Source organism: Charadrius vociferus, unplaced genomic scaffold (assembly GCF_000708025.1).
Source record: "Charadrius vociferus isolate BGI_N301 unplaced genomic scaffold, ASM70802v2 scaffold183, whole genome shotgun sequence".
In the NCBI taxonomy this organism is placed as follows: domain Eukaryota; kingdom Metazoa; phylum Chordata; class Aves; order Charadriiformes; family Charadriidae; genus Charadrius; species Charadrius vociferus.
Genome location: NW_009648250.1, coordinates 2472381 through 2494266, shown reverse-complemented (window position 1 = coordinate 2494266; position 21886 = coordinate 2472381). Strand labels below are relative to the sequence as shown.

The 21886-nt window shown below is 36.2% G+C and overlaps 1 protein-coding gene across 1 annotated transcript in view; it reads right to left on the bottom strand.

Moving 5' to 3' along the window:
* AP3B1 (adaptor-related protein complex 3, beta 1 subunit) overlaps window positions 1-21886 on the bottom strand; it is a 151964-nt gene that overhangs the window by 108016 nt on the left and 22062 nt on the right. The window contains 1 exon segment of the mRNA XM_009884240.1: window positions 14391-14570. Within this exon segment, the coding sequence (XP_009882542.1) occupies window positions 14391-14570 (180 nt within the window).

Genomic DNA, 21886 nt, shown 5'->3' with positions numbered 1-21886 from the left:
TGTCTGTCCCCAGATAAACTTTGTAGTGCAAGTATTGAAGCTTGTACAAAAGGAAGAGACTGGGGATGACTATTAATTCTCCTCTGAAGTGGCACAGAGCTAGCTTCGACGTGGCAAGCACAACCAAAGCCTCTTGGCAGTGTAACAAAGTGGGAAAGCCTTGTGCAGAGATTTAAACAAGAGCCTCCATGCCCAGCAACAGTGCTGGTGGCGTCCAGCTATTCTTATAGCAGCCAGAACAGCATGCCCCTAATGCTAGGTGTACATCTTTGACTCCAGTCAGGAAAGAAAGTATGAAAAGGGTATAATGGAGAAAGCAGCACTGCTAACACTCTAACATTTTTACTGCCAGGATAAGACTGAAAATAAGACTCTTGCCTTTGGGGGATGAAGGTCTTCCTGTTTTAACTATTAATATTGCATCAACAAATATCAGCTTCCATAGATAATTTCCTGCGCACTTATTCTCCAGTTCTCAGTATCTATATGGCACCTACATAAGCTGGGGGAGATGCTTCTTAATAAGTCCTGGAAGAAATGCCAGATATTGGTGGCACTCAAATTTTACTTTCCCAGATTTCTAATTAGACCTCAAACTGATAACAACTAGTATGTATTAGCAGCTCTATCAGAAAAAAACCCCAACTATTCTGATCCTTTTTGACAATGGAGAGAGCCTGAGAGTTCAAGGAGTAGACTCAAATATTCCCATGCTTTCTCTTGTCCTTCCAATCACTTTAGATGTAGTCTCACAGTTGATTTAAGACTAATCTACCAGTAAAAGTTTGTTGTTATTTTGTTTGTTTGGTTTTAAAAAGTGTTTTATTTCCACCAGGATCAGTAAAGTGATCTGGCTCACTTTGTGATCATAGAATCACTAGAACTGCTGAATTTTCGAAAGTAGTAGTTGGTAAAGGGAGAAGGACAAAACAGAAACATTCTGTTTCAGTGGCAGTCTTTAGCTAAACTGCATTAAGTACACTTAACAGTTTGTAGTAGCACACGATTTAATTGTGCAGTTAATAGCTTTTCTAAATCGTGAAATCACTAGAAAGTTCAGAACAGTGGGAGAATGAAGTGATTAAAAACTGAGAGACAGACCACCAGCATTCCAGGCTAGAAACTGCAAATGGACTCTGTGCATTACCCATCTTCTGCGATTTATTGAATCCAGTAGAGAAGTAAGTATTTTAGAGTGAAAGAACACATGTAATTCTTTTTTATGTTATTCCAGACATACAGTTTAGGGACATCTTCATAAAGTATTAACAGCTTAAATGAAGAAACTGCCAAATAACAAGTTCCATTAGCCCATTTTTAAAGTCACTAAGTAAATGAACTAACATTTAACTGAGATCCTGCCTGAAATTACATTTAATACAGCATTAAAGTTGAGAATGTGCCTTCCATTTAGGGTAAAGCACATTATGTGAATGTTACAATTACCTCCAACAGAGCTTCACACATCCACAAACTCAGAGTTAAAGTAAAACTTCACTGAAATCCGAAGCATGAACACATACTATTTGCCCACTCTACCAGCCTTAACTCCATCTTCTACTCAAAAGTGATACAAATATTTGTACTCCTAGGTTAGGTATAACTGATTTTAAAGCTATAGACTTGAGTTTCTGTCCTTAGATTCATAAAGAAACACACTCACAGCTTTGTTGGTTCCTGCAGCAGAACCTTTGGCAGATAGGATTTTAGCTATCTTCCAGAGCCCTTCCTAGTATTTTTAAGAACTGCTCTCAAAAGAGTTTTGGATAAACTAAGTTTTGAAGGTAAGAAGAGTTTTGGGACTATTCACTAGTTAGTGAATCTGACTGCAATACTAAAACCAAGATCAGCAATCCACTTGCTGTATCATGAACAGTAACCTTGGAAAAGGGAAATGGTAAAAAATGTATAGAACAGTTTCCTACTTAAAGAACCAATGATGTATCCAAGATAGATCTGAAATTTTGATGTGTGTGAAGATGCCTACCTAAATCCTTCCACATTTCACAGATGGGTTTCAGAACACTAGGACAGACCTATATTTGGTATATCAGAACAAACAAAAAATTATCCTCAAGACTGCTCAAAAAGCCAAGGAGACGAGCTGTGACAAGTTTCTGACAGACGAACAGACCTCAACCAATCACACTTATTAATAACCTCATGCTGGCAGAAGTATCCATTCTCTCCACAACAGGAAGTCCTTGAATAAGACACAGGTATGTCAGTATAGGTAAAGCTTGACACAAGGAACTGCTAGTGGTCCAACAAAAGACACGATCTCACATGGTAAAAGTATTTGAGAAACAAAAGCGTAACCGACATAATCTGCAGCCTTGCTGGAGAAAGTCCATAGAAGGCACAAAGCCAAGTTTGCCACAGAGATCTTCAGGTACTAACTGAATGAGACCAAGTTACAACTTTTGCTTTATTAAGCCAAAGGGAGTTGAAGAGTCAAAGAATAAAGGGACCAGATCATCCACTCTGTAAGTAATGGCTTGCTTTCAAGTACTAACCAGCCATCAAAATATAATCAGCCTTTCTTAGATAGGCTGCCGTTATAATCATTTGCGTGATAAAGACTTGTGCTACTGTGAATGGACTAACGGGACCTAGTAATCATCTGATGAGATACTCTGATGGCTGTGTGAAAGTAGCAGAGTATTTCAAGTGCCTAAGTGTAAGTATCTACTCCCATTTTATACTCCCTCAAGTATGAGAAGTATCTGCACAGGTCTGGCAGGTCCTGAAGGTATGGAGCCTACAGGAGATCTACAGCAACTGAAGACCAGGGAGGGCATCTTGTGTCATTTAGAACAATACTAGACCCTCAGATAAATGAATCATATCCTGGTTTCTCTAAAGGTTAAAAACTTCAGATACTTCCCCTTCTGTAGGACAAAATTAATGAAGCCAATCATCACACTCCTCTCCCATTTAAAAACAGCTATTGAATCTTTTATTGTTACATTGAAGGAAAACAAGTTTCCAGCTCCTAACAAACTCCTGCTGATGCTCTCACGTGCAGTCATTGGAAAGGAACGGGCTAAGGATTACAAGACGGGTGAGAAACAAACTGCATCACAGTACCAGGATGCATATTACAGTAATGGTTACAAATTGCAGCTATTCCTGAATGGACAGAAAGCAGAAGGTGACTTTGCTGTTGCCAGACCAGAACAGCGTGCACTGTGTGGTCTCAGACATGATGCATTTACAGATTTCAAGAACAAAGTTACTTAAAAATGAATGAGAATTTTAGAAACTTAATTTCTCCATTCTGCCACACATAGAATATAAAAAGATTCTGGTAGTGAAGTAGTGGTCTGGGATATGACCTGTATTCTACCAGCAAATAATGTGTAGGGAGGCTTCCTGAAGAAATGTGCAGTCATAGGACCAGAAGGCGTATGTCCGTCCATTACTCCCTTCTAAAGTATGTCAAAATAGACTCAACGCTTTCAGTCCAAAAGGCAGCACATACAGAATGCAATGAGTAGGTCGAGTGATATAAGAATAATAATATATATAGCGTATATTATTGGTATAAAATATTCACACAAAAATATCACACTACCAAACATTGCATTCTATCACTCCACCAGGGACCAGACGTGTTGCTCCTACACAAATCAAAAAATACATACATATTTTCAGTTAAGTGAACCACAATGGAATGAAGAACCAATAAAGATCACAAGATCATCATGATGTTACTCCGTCATATTTGAATACTGTAATTTTACTCAGTTATAACCACAGTCTATTCATTACCAGTGGGATGGAGAGGTCAGAAAGAAAACCCGAGGTTTTGGTTGGATTTGTAGAACTATTTGTAGAACTAGCATGGAGAAGAGAAGGCTCTGGGGAGACCTTATAGTAGCTGCGGGGGTGGTGAGACACCGGAACAGGCTGCCCAGAGAAGCTGTGGATGCCCCATCCCTGGAGGTGTTCAAGGCCAGGCTGGATGGGCCTTTGAGTAACCTGGTCTAGTGGAAGGTGTCCCTGCCCATGGCATAGAGGGTGGAACTAGATGACCTTTAAGGTCCCTTCCAACACAAACCATTCCATGACACTATGAACTATGCAGATGGGAAGCCACTGAAACAGACCTGGACTTCTACAGCGTGCTCTTCTGAGGATCATTTTCAGATTACAACTCTGTTCAAATGAGTCTGCTGGAATTATACTGTAAATGTGATATATTAATACAGTTATATAAAAGATATTATATAATTCCAATAAATTATAATGGAAACTGGTACTTTAGTTTTAAGTTTTAGATAAAAGCAATCATGTTCTGCTCAAATAAGATTTCATGGTTCCTTGCACACAATTATATTTGTGGGTTTTTAAAGTTTATTTATCTAAAGAGATAAACATGCTTTTTAGCTAATAGAAATTGAAGTGAGTATTAATGGAAATAGTAGTTGTGATAAACTGAAGAAATACTTGGGTCACACTGAATTATATTTTCTGATTCTAACCATCACTCTATAACCTGCATATTGGCCTAAAAGTCATCACATGACATTGAAAACCAATCTATTTTTCAAATGCAAACATCTGCCAGGAAACGATACAACCTGAAAAAAGGTTTGTAATGTGAGCGCCACTGAAATTTCTTAAAAGACTTTCTATAATTCAATTGCCAGTACAGTCTCAGCCATCTATAAATACAGAAAGCCAAAAGATAAAAGAAGCAGGTTAAGAATCCATGATCTAAAAATGCAAGAAAAGAATGAGATGAGAAGTTTGCAAAGCAGAAAACTCCTCCCTTCTTCTCTGCCTTCACCTTGTTCATACAAGTAGACACTTTTTTGTATTTTCAGGGTATTGATGAAAACCAGGGCATTTTCAAACAAGAGGTATTGCACACAGGAGTAACTGTTTTCCTACAGATTTCATCTCACTGAGACACAGAAGTTCTGAAATGTTTTTGAGCTCAACCAATTCCTTCACTAAAAAGGCTTTGAATTTTCGTTTATCACAAAGTTGTTTCAAAGAGGTTCAACAGTTGAGGTAAGGAAGGAATACAAATTCTAGAGTTGTATTTCATAAGGGCTCAAGATTGTGACAGTGGTCTTATGGTCTAAACATCAGTTGCACAGTTCCATGACTTAAATTATTTGGAGTTTAGTATCAGCCAAACCCAGGTGATCTCATGACAATTATGCATTCCCAGTAAGAAAGGACTGCATCAGCATGTAACAATAGTTTGAAACTGCAAGAAATAAGATTCATATTAGGTGAGATTATCAACAGTATATATACTTTGGCTTTAAAACACTAGCTTTAGTCTCAGTTCCGATTCCAACAAACAAGAAAGCCAGTGCACAAAATCCTCCAGTATCTTCTCAGTACTCTTAGCAGTTTACTGACTATGGTGTTGTAACATCCCTGTAAACAGCTATCCTAGGGCAACTTTGAGACACTACTCTGTAAAATGATTCGTCTTCCAAGCCAGCTTACACGGTGCTATCAATAGCCTTTGGAGTTGCATGTTTCATACTCAGCAAAACATTTTCATATTACTTCAGAAAAGCTAAATTTTAACGTGGCTAAGGAACCCACAATAAAATTCCACTAGTTTGGGGAGATTTTATACACAATTCAAAAAAGCTTTCTATATAAAAAAATTCCAATTTGTAAACATAGCAAGCTTGATGCTTAACGTACATAAAGGTACTAAGACACGTACTCAAGCTTGAGAATCAGACTGTGGCAAGTGAAATTTAACAAAAATGAGGCATTTTCAGTCACAACACTGTTCTTAGCTTAACTTCCAGCACATATAAAAGTTACATGATAAAGGATAAATAAATCAAGCCTCATTTGTAGTTTACTATATCTTTTCCTCCCATATACATATTCTAAGACTATATCCCTTCATATTCGCATTTATACAATACCTTCTATAATCCCAGTGTGGATGTACATGTTTATTTCACTCTCTAAAAAAACCAAAACCTGCAACAATTTTTCCATATAGTATGGAATATGTAAACTTGTTTGTTACATGAAAGACTCTTCAAAAACTCTTCAATCCAGCCTTGCAGTAGCTTTTAAAAACTCACTTAACCAATAACATAGTTTTGAATACAAACTCAAAAATTTAATAAATTAAAAGAAGTAGTGAAAACCTTAAAAAATAAATCCCAAAATGTTCTCCAGAAAGCCCGTACTCATAAAAGTTTTACACTGCAGCTCTGAGACACGAGCATCGCACAGGTGGAAGTATGGCTTTGAGGACCACTGAACATTAAATTTTTCCCAATATATCACAATTATAGGAACATCTGTGCTAAGTAACTTCATACTGAACTAATGTGAAAACTCAAGAAGTGTTCAAAAGCTCATTCTCATTTCTATAAGAAGCAGCAACTAAGTCTAGGACTGCTGTCTAAAAATAGGGGCTAAGAGTTAAATATGCTGCAGTAACTAATTTCATTCTGCAACAACCCCTAATTCCCAATTATTGTTGTAACGAATTCTCATGATACTTGCAGCTACAATTAAAACAATCAATTATGATTTTTAGATCACTTTCATTTATTCAAAACAGTTCCATTCTCCTCAAAATGGAAGTGAGGCATAAAATAGTTTTCTCTTACCAAAAAAACACCTTCATTTCAATAGTGGGTGGAAAAGGTAGATAATGGAGTCCAAAGACAGACAGATTTGAAAAGCAAAGAACAGAAAAAAATGCTTAGAGCATAAGAAGAGAAGAACAACAGAAAATACAAGGACAAACAAGATAGGATGAAATAAACATTGCAAGAATAAAGTGGAGAAGGAGCAAAGGTGAAGGGATAAATTAAAGGGAAAAGACAGCATCTGCTTCTAGCTAAAAGTGCCCCATTTTTTTCCCCCTCAAGTCCAAAAATTAACGTGGAATTTGGAACTTGTATTCAGAAGTTTGGTTAAATGCTTGAGCAGTTTTTATGCTTTTAATGATGATTAAGGTTTAATCTCAGTTTAAATTTAATCTCAGTTTAAGCATCTGAAGAAGGAGTATAAACCACCCCATCAAGATAGCAAGTGCTTATGAACAAACTGCTGAGCAAAAGTATTCTTCCATAGGGTTGCACAGTAAGTGAACCATGAAGAAAATCAGGTAATTGTTAGTCACTTTGGGGGTGCAACCAAAAGAAGGGTACTACATGCTCTAGCAGTAGTAGTCACCACCTGTCATGAATTATAAACAACATGTGGAGGAACAGGGATATCACAGATCTTCAGTATGTACAGAACTGTAACGGTTCACAGTGCCCCTACTTTTCTAGTGTTCCTAATACACACTAGAAACAACTCAACTCTATTCCCTCTGGAAAAAATGTAAATTATTTTAAAAGTAAAGTCAAAGAGAACAAAGGGATCTTCCCCATTTCCCACACATGCAAACACACTCATAACTTTAATTTTTGTTGATGTAGCTTTAGGATTGTTTACTGTTACTAAAATGTTTATCCAACATTTAAACCATATTTGGACTACAGCTCTAGCTCTAGATGTTAGGAGCCTCAAATTTTCAAGATACAAAATGACCTGAAATCTTAAAAAAAAATGCTAACTGTACCTGTACTTAGATTAGCAGCCTGAAAGATGCAAGTCTGCTATCCTCACCAGAAATTCTGCCCTATTAACCTAATCAATGGACACTAAATCCTGTATTACAGGATTTTTTTTTCCCCCTCATCCTAATCCATAAGTAGGCAAAGGGACTGAAAGCATCTTCAAACATCTGTTGATTTGTTTCAGTGATCTACTCACACCAATAACTGGTGGTATATTTATTCTGATGGTAAAAGCCATGATGGAAAAGCATGTATTGCTACCATTCAGGCCCAACTTAGCCCCAGTCTTCTTGCCTGGCTTTCTTCCAACCATGAAGTGGAACAAACATGTATACACTGTCAAAGAGATGGATGCTCCAAGATAATTTGAAATGTTTCATATTTACACTTCCCCATGATCCTTTAGAGATATGCCATAACCAATCAAGGATTCTACCTGATTTTACAAACAAAACAATCGTACAGGCTCAGACTCAGTAGACTAAAGCTTCCTCAGAGCAGAGGTCTGACCTCACATAGGTCTTCCTCAAACAGAGGAAAAAATAAACAAAACTTTTGCAAAGAAGGAGCTAAGGGAGCTTATTTTATAATTCTTCTAATTATCCAGAGAAAAGCCTGGTATAACAATGAAACGGCCACACAAGTTACTAGACAGAGAATAATATCCCACAGATAGGTGCCCAGAACAGATCTTCTGAATATTCTGGCATCCAGGAAGGCCCCTAAGTATTCTAAAACAGCATTCATTTCATATTGCTTACCCAATTTTCTATGATTAAACATCATTTCAGTGGCCAAAATGAAAGCTAGAAACTTTGGCAGCTCATGGGCTGATGGGCGTCTGGTACGTCTGATAGTTAAATTAAAAATGATTAGCAGTTAGACAGTTGATATTCAGACTTCTATAAGAATATTTCAGTGTTTCCCTCCAATTAATTTTCATCTCTAAGTCAATGATCTAGACAGAGAAAAAACAATTCTAATGACTTATTTGCAACAGATGGCTAGAATGCCTCTTATCCTATATATAAATAATAAAAAACCCCTCATCCTGAGTTAAAAAGGTAAGACTATAGCACTGGATGGAGTTCACAGAAACTTTTCTGGTCAAATTTATGGGAAAAGCAGGGGTTGATTTCTTAAATGTGAGTAATACAGATGTCCTAGAGAGCTTGCCTACGCGTATTCTACCCACTGCTGCTATTCCACTGCAAGTCTGTCATGGGAGTAACAGAAACCACAGCAATATAATTTGCTGAAAAGATAAATGGTTTTTTTATCTACAGACTGTACTGCTCTTTTGCCAGCAGCAAGTGCTTGGGAGCCACAAAGCAAACCAAATCAGTAAATTCATGTGGCTGAAACGTAACCCTCCCTGTCCTTTAAGTTATTCTTCTGCTTGATCAATTCCTTTATCCAGATTGCCTTAGAAACACTACCCCTAACACAACAGAAGGGAGGGAGAAGATGGAGGGAAGGTAGAAAGACAATAATGCTTCCTTTCAGTGACAGAAGGGACTATTATACAATGACCATGAAAATAGCCTCAGATTATGTCCATAATGACCAGAAAGTTGTTTTTTTTTTTATAATTTCGAGTGATTTAACTTTTCACGATCAACTTAAGGCAGTTTTTTGTTATGAATCTATGCTCTAAATTATTCTCATCTTATTAAGTAGTACACCAGGGAGGGAAAAATAAAACTGGTATTACAGTTAAATTTTATGCGCCAAATGCTTCACCAAATATCTTCAAATAACTAAATCTGATATTAAACTTAACCCCTCCTCACGTATACCTAAAAGAACCTGGTCAGAGAGTATTGCACACTGACAAAAAGAGAAACAGTAACTAAATCCAGAATCCTCCAATTCAGACCGAGGATTCTGACAGGTATACTAAGAATGGAAGAAATAAGCAGTATAACACAACTTCATTGTACACTAGTTTTCCTAAATTTAATCTTCTGATCTTATCAGCCAAATCGGGCTCAAGGAAATCTACTGATCTATGTGGTTTCACACTTGCATCCAAATAGGACAGCTTAATGGAAGCCCAAAATGAGATGACTGCTTTTGATCTCTAGGGAAAAAAATTCTCTGGCCTCATAGTCTGTTAGGGCAGGAGGGCGGGCGGGGAAGAAGGGGAGAAAAAAATAAAAATAAAAAAATCAGCAAAACTACGACCTGGTAGAACCACACAGCACAAGTATCTACAATGAAACTTCAGAAAGGTCTACAATGTACTAATAAATAACATATCTGGATTAATTTTATCCTGAAAGACTGAATACTGTTCTCTATTTCTTAAATGTGTTTGACTATCTATGTCTCCTTACTCATTTTCTTATTGCAGGAGAGCATAATAAAATTTCTCAGCCTCTCTGTAGAGGATTTAGAAGAAGGGAAAGGTGTTATTCAGGTTGATTCATTATTAAATGAATGATTTACATACAGAATATTTTTAAAGTGCTTTAGCTTATTTCATTTTTATCACTTTAGGTAATTCACCTAGTTAACAGGAGGTTATCAACCTGAACATACCTTTCCCTTCTTCTGTTCTCAGCCTCTCAGTAGAGGATTTAGAAGTTTTATTATGGTCTCCTGCAATAAACCAGCAGAATTGATACAGAATACTCATTACCGAGTTAACAAGTTCTACAAAAGTTAAGGATAGACTGTGTTCCCCATATACTGTGCTTGAAGCTCTATCATTTACAACTACAGTTCACTCAATGGGCACCCCAACATGGGGAACAGAAAAATAAATATTTAGAGCAGTATTAGACATTGTTGAGCCATCTCAAGTAGCCGCTAGACACTGGATTCCATCACACATAACCATGACCTTTATGGAATACACTAAGAATTCATAACTACAAGATACCAAGAAAACACTACATGAGCAGGAAACATTTCAAAGCATTTAACAAAAGACTAGAGATCACAGAATGGCTGAGGTCAGAAGGGACCTCAATATTTTGTCAGAGCTAGCAATCAAAATAAATATTTTCAATGTGTTTCTTCCTGTAATTCCTCAAAAGCCAGGCTACTTTCCATGATTTATGGCTTTACGTCATTCAAAGACTTGCTACTTTTCTCCTAAAAGTCCTTATTCTTTTAGGTCATTTTCCTCAGGCTTGATTTCTGCTCCCCCCATCAGTTATGTCAAATTCTGAGCACTTTAAATTGAGCAATACTTCAATTAATCCTAAAAGTGTAAGCTTGAAACATGCTTCTCATAAGCATTCGTCTATAAACACCTTTGTTATGACTGAAGCCTATGATCAATGTGAATTCACTATTTTTTTCCAATCTTAACTGAACACCAAGAAAGTTTATTGCTGTAACCTGCCATTGTGTGAAAGGAAGTTGAGCAGCCCCAAGAGTTTTTTTTGCAAGACTACAGCTCCCAGCTCCATTTTGCTCTCTGCAATGACCATGGAAACTTCTGACAAAGTCAGATGTTTTTAGAAGTCACCCTCCCAGACTGGACCAACGTTTGGTGGTGGATCTATATACCAGGACAGCTGAAGCAGTCACTACGTCCTGTGATCCTCATCTCCTTGCAGAAACAAGGATGGTTGAACAGCTTGAAAATCAGTTCCCGAACAGTTAGACTACAACACAACACATTCCTGGAAACCAACAGCAACTTTATTTTAAGCATTCTCATGTATCAGGCTGCAAGCTGTAATGGTTCAGGAGCTGTTTGCAAACAACTCAGCACTCCCAACAACTCCTGTGACAAGGGCAGGGCAAAACATTTAAGCCGGGACGCATTACAGTTATCTGCCATCAAATAAGTCTCTTCCCAGAAAACTGTTGAAATTGTTCTTCCCAGTCAGTCCCAAGCAGGTTTTTCACTTCAGAATATGAGCGTCTTGCTCTCATTCCAGATAATACATGTTAAAGTTGAACAGAGTTCACATGGAAAAAAGGTTATTCTGAAACTGCTATTCACATGTAACTACTTCAAAAATACCCTGTAAGTATTTGAAGACAAATAGGGTAAACCGAGGACATTCTTCCTCTCAGCGTTTATGATCAGAATTAAAAAAAAATAAACTTCAGAGAAGTTAAAAACAGGGATATAAAACTAAATATTCTTGGTTAATGGGTAATTCAATTAAAGTTTTGCAACAATTTTAAACATATTGCTCAAAAAATGATTTTTCTCCATAACAGGTAGGTATTCCAATTTTATTTATTTTTTTTTTAGGTTTCTAAATGTGTAAGAAATTGGTTCAAAACATCACACCATTACTTGCTGGGAATTAGCTCAACTTGAACAAAAGCAGCATACGTTTCTCAAAAAGTAAGGCAAATTTTAGTGAATAAAAATGCAAATATGCATTTTACCAGCCTTGAATTTATTAATCTGATAGGTTTAATTTCCATTTTCCTGCATCAGCTTTATTTATAAAGTGTCGTGCCCTATAAATATGCTGTTATTTTCTATAGTCAAGCACCCTCTTAACAAATCTTCTCATTAATATGTAAATTTAAAGTCAATCGGTCTTCTCCCTGACAGCGCCATGAATTCCTAGTGCACTGTATAATCGGCTTTGACTTGGCATCCACTATTTATCATCAAAGATGTCAGTTAGAAAAATTATGGAAAATGCACTGCAATTGATATGACTGCAATCTACTTTGTCAACACTTAATTGTTCCTCAAATCATACATTTACATATAAACAGCCTAAATACTGATCCATAATGATGCAAATAAACTAAATTAAAAATCTCTTCTACTGCACAAGATGCCCTGTTGTATGATGAGTTCATTTAAGAACTTATTGACAAAGGCACGCTTTTCAACTAGCCCCCGAAAAAAATTCTGCTAATTTAATTGCTGAGTAGGTAGACAAACTAAATTTTGCACTGAAGCTCATGAAAGTGGAAACACAGCGTTATTAATACTATACCACTGATGACCAATTTTAGGTTGACACAGTATTGTTACACAGACCTTTTACGTCCTATAGCAGAAGCCACAACAACAATTATCATCCACCCAGTTTCAGTGAAAAAAAGAACATTAGTCTTAAAGAAACCTAATCCCACCAAGACGTCCAACCTCTCAGTCCAAGACAGGAGGTCATCCTCTTCTTCTACGCTTCCTTTGACCAATCACAGACGAAAACTGACTTAAACCAATTGTGAAACTGTAGTTTTAGGCAAAACAAGTTATCAATTTTGATTCTTTCTAAAGGTCAGAGAGAAGAATGCAAGTTACTTTCTTTCAACAAGCAACATGTAATAAACACTCACGGACGTTAGGACATATTACTTAAATCTCTCATTATCTAAAAATACTTTCCTTACTTTAAGCTGTTTCCTGGAAAGATGTGTTCTTACAAACATTTTAATTTTCATCTGAAATGAAAAAGGGCGTTCCAGAACCCAACTGGTAGTGCAAAAATATGATTCGACTTCAGACATTTTTGCTACTTTTCCAGTTTTCTAATCATTATAACTCCTACTTATTTAAGAAGTAGTGAATACAATTATAAACTAAATCAGGCTGAAATTAGCCGTTTGTCCAAATATGTCTCCTTATAATTATTTTCACATAATAAATCATATGTTTATTAACATAGAATGCCCCTGCATTTCAGTCTGATTCCCAGGCAAAGCGTATTAAAAGGCAGAACTTGAAAGAACTCAGTGATAGCTGGTGTCATTCTGTATTCCAGTGCTGAAAAAAAAGAAGCCTTTAAAAAAACACTAATGTGTTAATTACAAACCACAATAACCTGCACTGAAATAACAATGCCTGAACAGAAGTGTTAAGACACATTAGCTGAGCTATAGCAGAATTACTTCAGTCTAAAGAAACAGAGAAATAAAATAAATTAAAAAAAAATAAAATCAAACAATGAAACTTTCTCTAAGATTCTGAGATCACGTTACATTCATTACAAGTAGGTCCCCCCAAACATCCTTTTATGCAACTGTACAAAGTCCATCTGCAACTACTGCTATAAAACAGTATATATATCACTGAACATGTAGATCTTTAAACACAAATTAGTTTCACATTAAATGGTAAAACTTACCAGTAGTAACACCCACAAGCCTGTACTAAATGCAACCAACCAGAGCTGTGGAGCAATTTTATACAGTTCTTTCCAGAAGTATTCTGTCTTTTAATTTAATTTGTTATTTGGAGTTAAATCTCTATTGAAACCAATATTAATAGCATCTATTTCTTGAGCTATTTTTTTGTTGTTAAAAGTGATAGGATTTGCATTTTGAATATCCTTTTATGTAAATTTTAAGTAAGAGTAAACTCATATTTATGTAATATAAATGAAAATGCCAAACTATTTTTTACATTGCACGGTTTAAAACCATATATTCAAGTCTTCACACAGTCCCTCAGCACATAGACAAGGAGCGTACTGTTCACTATGCTGAGTATTCATATCTACATAGAAAGAAGATTCTACCCAGTTTCAAGACAGAGTGGCAAACCTTTCCAGCTCTGATTCACGTAAAATCTCCTATAGCAAAGAGCCATGTTGCTCAAAGAACCACGGAAAAAGCACTCTCTGCTGCTGACAGGACGTGCCCAGGGTAAATCAAAACAGGTTATAGCCTGGAAGGAGAATTCTCATGCTCTGAAGAAGAATGCATGCCTTGTGTTAGTGAAGCCTTACAGAGCTAAGACTTATGCATTTGATTTCTATTTTTATTAAAGTCTGCATAAAAATCCATCTTAAAAGACTAAGTATATCCAACAACGGAAACAATTCAGAATGCAAGCACATAATAGTAATTTAAAAAAAAAAGCCACAAACTTACCTTCCATGGGCTTACAAACTGTGTACGTGCATATCGAGTTAACATGTGGATTATAACAACTTGACCCCACTCTTCCACGTCAACCAACAAGTTACAGAGTTTTCGGTAGTTCTTGTGAATCAGATCTATTCTATCTGGACACACTTCCTCAAATGCCATCACAACGCTCCCAGCTACCAGCTAAAAAACAAAATATAAACCAGATGTTCAGTGTCCCTTCTACAGTTCATCCACAAGCAAGAATCAGAATTAATACTAGCAAGTCTCAGCAATTTCAAATTGATTCTATTCAGTGAAAAGAAACAACAACAACGAACAACCCTAAGCCTACAGAAATGGTATCTTATTTAAAATAGATTTGGGGTAAGTTTATTAGAACGGAGAAAACATTTGCTGTTTCTATTACATACATAAATCTTAGCTCCCAGCCCTGAAGACACAGTGCAATGTAAGCATTTTTTTTTTCCTTACAGTTATAGTTTCCAAATAAATTATCAGAGAACTTGCAATTAACTCAGAAATAACAGGAAACAACAAAAAGTATGATACAGCAAAATGCTCAACAAGGTCTATTGGGATCCTCTTATCAACAATGGTGTGATGAAACTAAAGAGGAGCTGGGGTAAGTTTTCCAACACTGGTGGGACCCCAACTTCTCTCTCGAAATGGCAAAATTAACTGTCATATGAAATTTTATATTTAGTTTCATGAATACACTTTGCAAAAAAAGGCAAGAAAATCAGCAATACAATACAGATACATTAATACTCAAGAATTATTATTAATTAAGAACACAAGCAGAATTTCCACATGTTGTTCAGCACTTCCCTAACAGTCTGAAAATTACAGGAATGGATTGTTTATGCCTTGCTATGTCCTCAAACACTTTTTTGCCTCCATAAGAAATAAATCTTTATATATGCACAAAGATCCTCATACGGATGATGATTATAAAAATAATTTGTTTTCATGAGAAAATTGGATAGATTCTCAACATTGTAACACTGCCAGGCTTACTGAAACCTTCTGATAGGGTTTTTTCTTTTAAAAATAAAGGTAACATATATTGGGGTTCCTATTAAAATTCTGGCAGCAGGTTACTTTAACTGTGGGAAAACCGCGAAAGCTGACCATGCATTATAAGGACATGTCATTGTACGCCTGGAATTGCTGTTCTTTCTCTTCTAATTGCTTTAATTAAGATTTGTTTTGTGTCAGAGTACATGTTAAGTCAAATAACTAAAATGATGAGACTTTATATGAAGCAGCTGATATGTATGCAGTTAGCATGCATGTAGCATAGCCTTCTGGCAGCAAATTAATGTCATATTCTATCTGAGCGCTGGGGATCTGCATTTCAACCTCTAAAATTTCCCCAATGACTTAAAGTAAGCAATTAAATAGAAGTGCAGTTTATTGAAATGGTACTTTTTGAGAAATATTAAATACAATGATATTCATATGTTACATTTTTCTCCCTGTATTTGGCTGACATTTGGTTTATTAGTATGCGCCCAACATTACAATTGAAAGAAAACAGCTCAGAATATAGTCTTGCTATTATGCTAAACAAGTTTCAGGCTCTGTGGGGATTTTATGAATTACCAATAAGAATAAACGTGAAGTTGCATTTATTGTCTCCAGCCCTGTCCACATACTGGTAACTTTTGGTCCCAACAAGTATACAACTCATTCCAGGAAGCAAAATTTGATTATTTGATAGAGCTAAATAAAAACACACTTTACATCTAAAATAATTTGCTATTTTTTGCTGTATCACAAAAACAATAGCTTTTTTTTTTTAATGCTGTTGTATTAAACTTTCTTTTTAATAACGTGCTGTGGGAACCTATTCTGTAATTAAAAACTGCTGCAAGTTGATGCTTAGATGTGGGTTCAAAGCTCATCAGAAGACAGTCATTAATTCCAGGCAAACCACCATCAGTCCTGAGTAGGCGAGACCAGTTGACAATGGAAGAGAGGAAGGGTGGGAAGAGTTCTATGTCAGAACTCGCTTGTAGCAAAGCAATTTTATCAGGATGCAAAACTCCGACCTATAGCTAAGGCCAGCTTGCAGAGGACAGCGTGATGGACCTGAAGTTTTAGAAGAAAGAGATGACACTTTTAGATCATGGAGACTTTTTTTAGTCACTGACCCATAGACTTTATTATGGATATTCTACTCCTTCACACCACAAGACAGTATAGGGTCTCTTGACAGGTTTGACATACAAAGGGAGTAAAGGAGGTAGGGAAGGGCAGGGGGAGAGAGAGAGAGAATGACACATAGATCGATTTATGACTGTAAGAATAGTCACAGCCTAATATTTAAAAATACCCTTTTAGGTTTATAGGTGAAGGACAACACAGATGCTGCTGTCCAACTGTAGTCTGGAGTGGATACCCTTGCCTTTTATTGCTACTAGTACTGCACACACATTTTGCTTTATTTCTCTTCCATTTGGATATGATATAGTTTGAAAGCTGACATAAAATAATACATGTAACACTAGTTTAGATCTTTTAAAACTGAGCACATATCCTATGAACCGCGCTGGCTTTTTAGAAGTTCAGTTCCTGCGAGTAAAACGTGACAATTCAATACACAAGAACAGTCATACTGAAATACAAGATTTAAAATAATTATTTATTTAAATTCACATCAGTCACCTACTCAAGTTTACAAGGAGAATGCTGTCACTTGTGAATGCTTAAGAGATATTAATAAAAATTTGAACATACATTATGAAATGCAAGAGGAGTCCATAGACTTACAAGTTAATACAGGAATTGCCATACATCATGACACTATTTAAGATCATGCCCCTCTGCCCGTTATTGCATTTTCCAAAATTAGGCTTTTCATTTGAAAGGGGGGAAAAAAAAAAGTGAGAGTGTAAGACAGATTGAAAATGCACTGGTAACAAGAGGATTTATCTGAGAAAATTTCCTAATGCTTTCTTATTAAGAGATTATTTTCTAGTTGACACTGTTTCCCCTATAGTATGATCCTACTATACATCTAAACATCAGAGGAGCAGCTAATAATCTCTGTTTATTAAATGCTCAACATTCCATAAAAATATTTAGAATTAAAACAAAACGATCCAATCAGAATATAAAACCAAAAAATATAGGTTTCCAAAAAACAGTCAGTTAATTTCCATCTCACTGTGTCAATAGTAGCTTTTTGTATAAGGAGAAAATATAAATCACTCCAACAAAACCAGCAATGAGCTCATCAAATTCAAATGCTGCTTTCCATTTATGTATTTTTTATATTAAAGCAATAAACATGGTTCATTTGTCTTCCACTGGTTGCCACGTTTTTCTGTGCTGTTGCTATGAACTTCAGCCATTAGCTGTGCTCCAAGGTAAACTACATGAACCATCAACAAAAGTGACACCCAATCTATGGAGTTCATATTTTCTCCAGATTATCTATGCTAGTTGACAAGCTGGTAATGAAAAAAATCACACTAAGCAAATGGTTCCTCTAATAACAATAAATTTTCTATAAAATTATGAAGGGTACAAAACGTTTCCTTGCATCTATTTTGTCATGAATTCTAATTAACGCTGCGAAAACCTGAGAGTGCTGGGTCATCACAAGAAGTGCATCGAGGTTTGATTGATAATACAGTGCAAGTTGGCCTATGCTGCCAAGATTCCTCTCTCTTAAATTAATGGCCACCCCACCTGCCCTAATCACACAGCCCAAATGATATTCCCCTTCTTATTTCAATTTTCTGGACGCAAGGAAACTGGAAAAGATCAGTCATTTATCTTCTAATAGCTGGATAATAGATCTATCACAATAAAACATCTGCACAAACTCAGTAATATTTTTCCACAAAAGTGAAGCTTTTACCAACATTAAATCAATAATTTAAGAAAACATTGTCTTATCCATACATTTGGGTTCTAAACTAAAACATTAACTTATTAACAGAAGCCTACTGTTGAGAAGTAGAGTCCAGCTTTCTTTCCCCATTATCCCCAAATACACTGCTTTAGTTTATAAGATTAAGATCTTTATCACAAAGCCATCACCAATTCATAGGATCATTTTTTAATCTAAGGGGTCTCACTTTGCAAGAACCTGTGCTTCATCTAGTACCATGCAGTCTGCAGAAGAAATCTCAATATTCACATGTTTGTATGAAGTCTTTTCACCCCCAAAACAGAATTCATACTAAGTTGCATCTGTAGTATTTAGGAGTAAATTATCACACCACAACAGAATAATAAATTTACTTAAATATTACAATACTTTGATGTGATTAAAATTTCCTCATTAAAGGAAAAAAATATTATTTAATCAGAGGCTAAAGGAAAATTTAGCCTCTAGAAAAAGAGTGTAAATATTAATTAGCAATAAAAAGATTCCACGCCATAAGCTAATTTACTGTCAGTCTTCACCCAAAACTTGCCTCTATCCCTTCCCATATTACTTCACAACAGAGGTTTCTGGGAACACTACATCAGGAGTACATACTTGGGAGACAATCAGTATCTGAAAGTCAGGCCAACATGTTTTGAAATTTCTTTCTAATATTCTTCTGTCTTAGAAGAGTTCAAAAGCAGTGCTGCACTCTGTGTACTACCTGGTCCCAGAACAGGACCTATAGTAGCAACAGCTACTACATCGCACAAAATATCTGTGGCCACATATTAACCCAGTTCTCTGGATGGGGCTGAAAAAAATTCAAATGCACATGCATTTGTATTTCCACACAAACATCATCAACCTTCTTTATAACAGAGGTATCTGTCCAAACAAAATAAAAACAGAACAAAGTTAAAGACAAAAACCTGCAATAAATTTGGACATTTTTAATATGCCTAGTATCCATACAACTACATCCCAGCTACAGGTCTACATTCTGCCTTTTCTTTTTAGATGCAGCTTTACATACACTTAGGCATACTTTGGTTTGGACTGAGGAATGCAAGTCACAAGTTCTTTTTGCTTTACGGGTTTGGACAATGGACTTGATTGCTTTTCAGTATCAACGTAGACTTTAAGCTGCTGTAACTCAGCTATCATTAATGAACTTGATTTTTATTGTTGTTTACACAATCAGAGTTGTAAAATACACAGCCTACAAACTCAATGCAGTTCTACAGTCCTTCACAGTATTCCAAAAGCAACTTAAGCAACTGTTGTGGTTTCAGTTGGGACAGAGTTAACTTTTCTATTAGCAGCTGGATAGTGCTACATTTTGGATTTGGGATGAGAAATACTTTTGATAGTGCACTGGTGGTTTTAGTTGTTGCTAGGCAGTCAAGGCCTTTTCTGCTCCTCACACCACTCTGACAGCGAGGGCTGGGGGTGCAGAAGCAGTTGAGAGGGGACACAGCTGCCACAGCTGGCCCCAACTGACCAAAAGGATGTTCCATACCATGTGACATCATGCTCAGCATATAAAGCTGGGGGAAGAAGGAAGCAGGGGACATTCGGAGTGATGGCATTTGTCTTCCCAAGTAACTGTTACGTGTGATGGAGCCCTGCTTTCCTGGAGATGGCTGGACACCTGCCTGCCCGTGGGAAGCAGTGAATGAATTCCTTGTTCTGCTTTGCTTGCATGCACAGCTTTTGCTTTACCTATTAAATTATCTTTATCTCAACCCACAAGTTGTCTCACTTTTACTTTTCCGATTCTCTCCCCAGTCCCAGCTGGGGAGAGTGAGTGAGTGGCTGCATGGTCCTATCTGCTGCCTTTGGTTAAACCACAACAGCAATAAATCCTGCCTTAAACCCTATGCCCCCCAAAGCTAGATCATCAGTATTGTTAAGTGAATGGAAAAAACAGTATCGGAGTGAAGTGATACAGAACCACCAAAACGAAAAAGAGAACTAGTTTCTTCTGAAATACCCAATTATGCCTTCACACATGACTATGTGATTAGCTATATTACTTTGAGAAAATCATTATAGCATAAAATACACACGTGCTCTTATCTTCCTTTCTACATAAAAACATGTCAGCTGCTCAATTATCTAGAATTGCTAGGAAAAAAAAAAAGGGAGCAGGCATTCATGCTTTTGTACCTGCTTATCAAAGTCTGAGGTACTTTTTCCTGTAGAGCAAGGGTGAAAATGTAACTAGGAGTTTCTTCAGTCTCTATAATAAAAATATTTGTAGACACCTTATCTTAAAAGTAAAACAACCTCGCACAAAATCACAGCTTTGTTGATACACTGTAATTCCCAGTTAGCTACCCTTCAGGGTATGTTAACGATGGTTTGCACTTGATAATTTTGCATCTTAGATTAACTGAGAGCTTGGCTTTTAATTGAATCTTTGTGTTAAGACACTTAAGGAGTATAGTGATCTTTCATTTATCTCACCAGAAATTTTAATGAAGTGCTGGGTTAAGGTTAGATCTCATCTTATTTTAAGTTTTGCTTACCTCAGCTTATATTAAAATTTACTACTGATTGAGACCTAAAAAATGAACACATTTTGCATAGTCTGATAAAATGGCTTAATTTTACTGTAGTAAAATTCCCATCCAGACTTTTTCTTGCCATTTCAAATGTAAAATGACTCTGACTAATTTAAATACATTGGGCCTTTTCTGTACAACACAAACTGCATTAATAATCCACAATAGCATGTTTTCTCTGGAAAAAAAAATAATCTGGTTTAGATAAATTTACAGGTATCTATGTTTAGTAGCTATTCTACCTCACTTTAATGTAGAGATTATGTCAGTAAGTTTCAAAGACGCTGCCTGAGGTCAAATGGTTACAGAAAATAAACAAATTATAAGTAAAAACTTACTTTTTATTAAAGTGAAGTCTCAAAGATGTCTAAATCATGTCTAAAACAAATGGAGTAAGAACAAAAAAAAAACAAACAAAAAAATCACATGGTGGACTGTCCCATAACACCATTATATACAATGCATTATGGTTTCTCTGGGTATTATCAGCCCTTAAATACACAGAAATGCCAGAAGTAACCTGAAATTTCCATTAAGGGAAAAAAGGTAGAGAACCACCAATGTTCAACAATTTCCAAAGTCACTAAGGTTCTCTCAGTCTGGTAAAGACACTATTTAATGAAAACACCATCACTTTCCCAGTGAACTGATCTGCTAACATTAGTTTAAAACTACGAGAGATGACAACTAATGTTGATGTAAGGGAACAGATTCTGTGGATTTAAATTGAATGAATCCAAAGATTAGTGTCAAGTAAACGCCTGTAGTCTGAGCTCCACGTTATCAGCCTACAAATTTCAGGCCATCTGACTGTCAAACAGGCAATGGAAGTCGCAAAAAATTGAGAAATACCATTAATGAAACACATGCACTTCATAAGGCTATGATAAAATACTCGGACTGATTTCTAGGATTCCTGTGGCAACAAACCCATCTTAACTTTCTTCACAGAGACTGCAAAATATTTTCTAAAAGCTTTTGTCTATGTATGTAGCAGGAGCTTTTTCATTTATGCTAAGTGTATGAAATTAATCTTCCCCTAG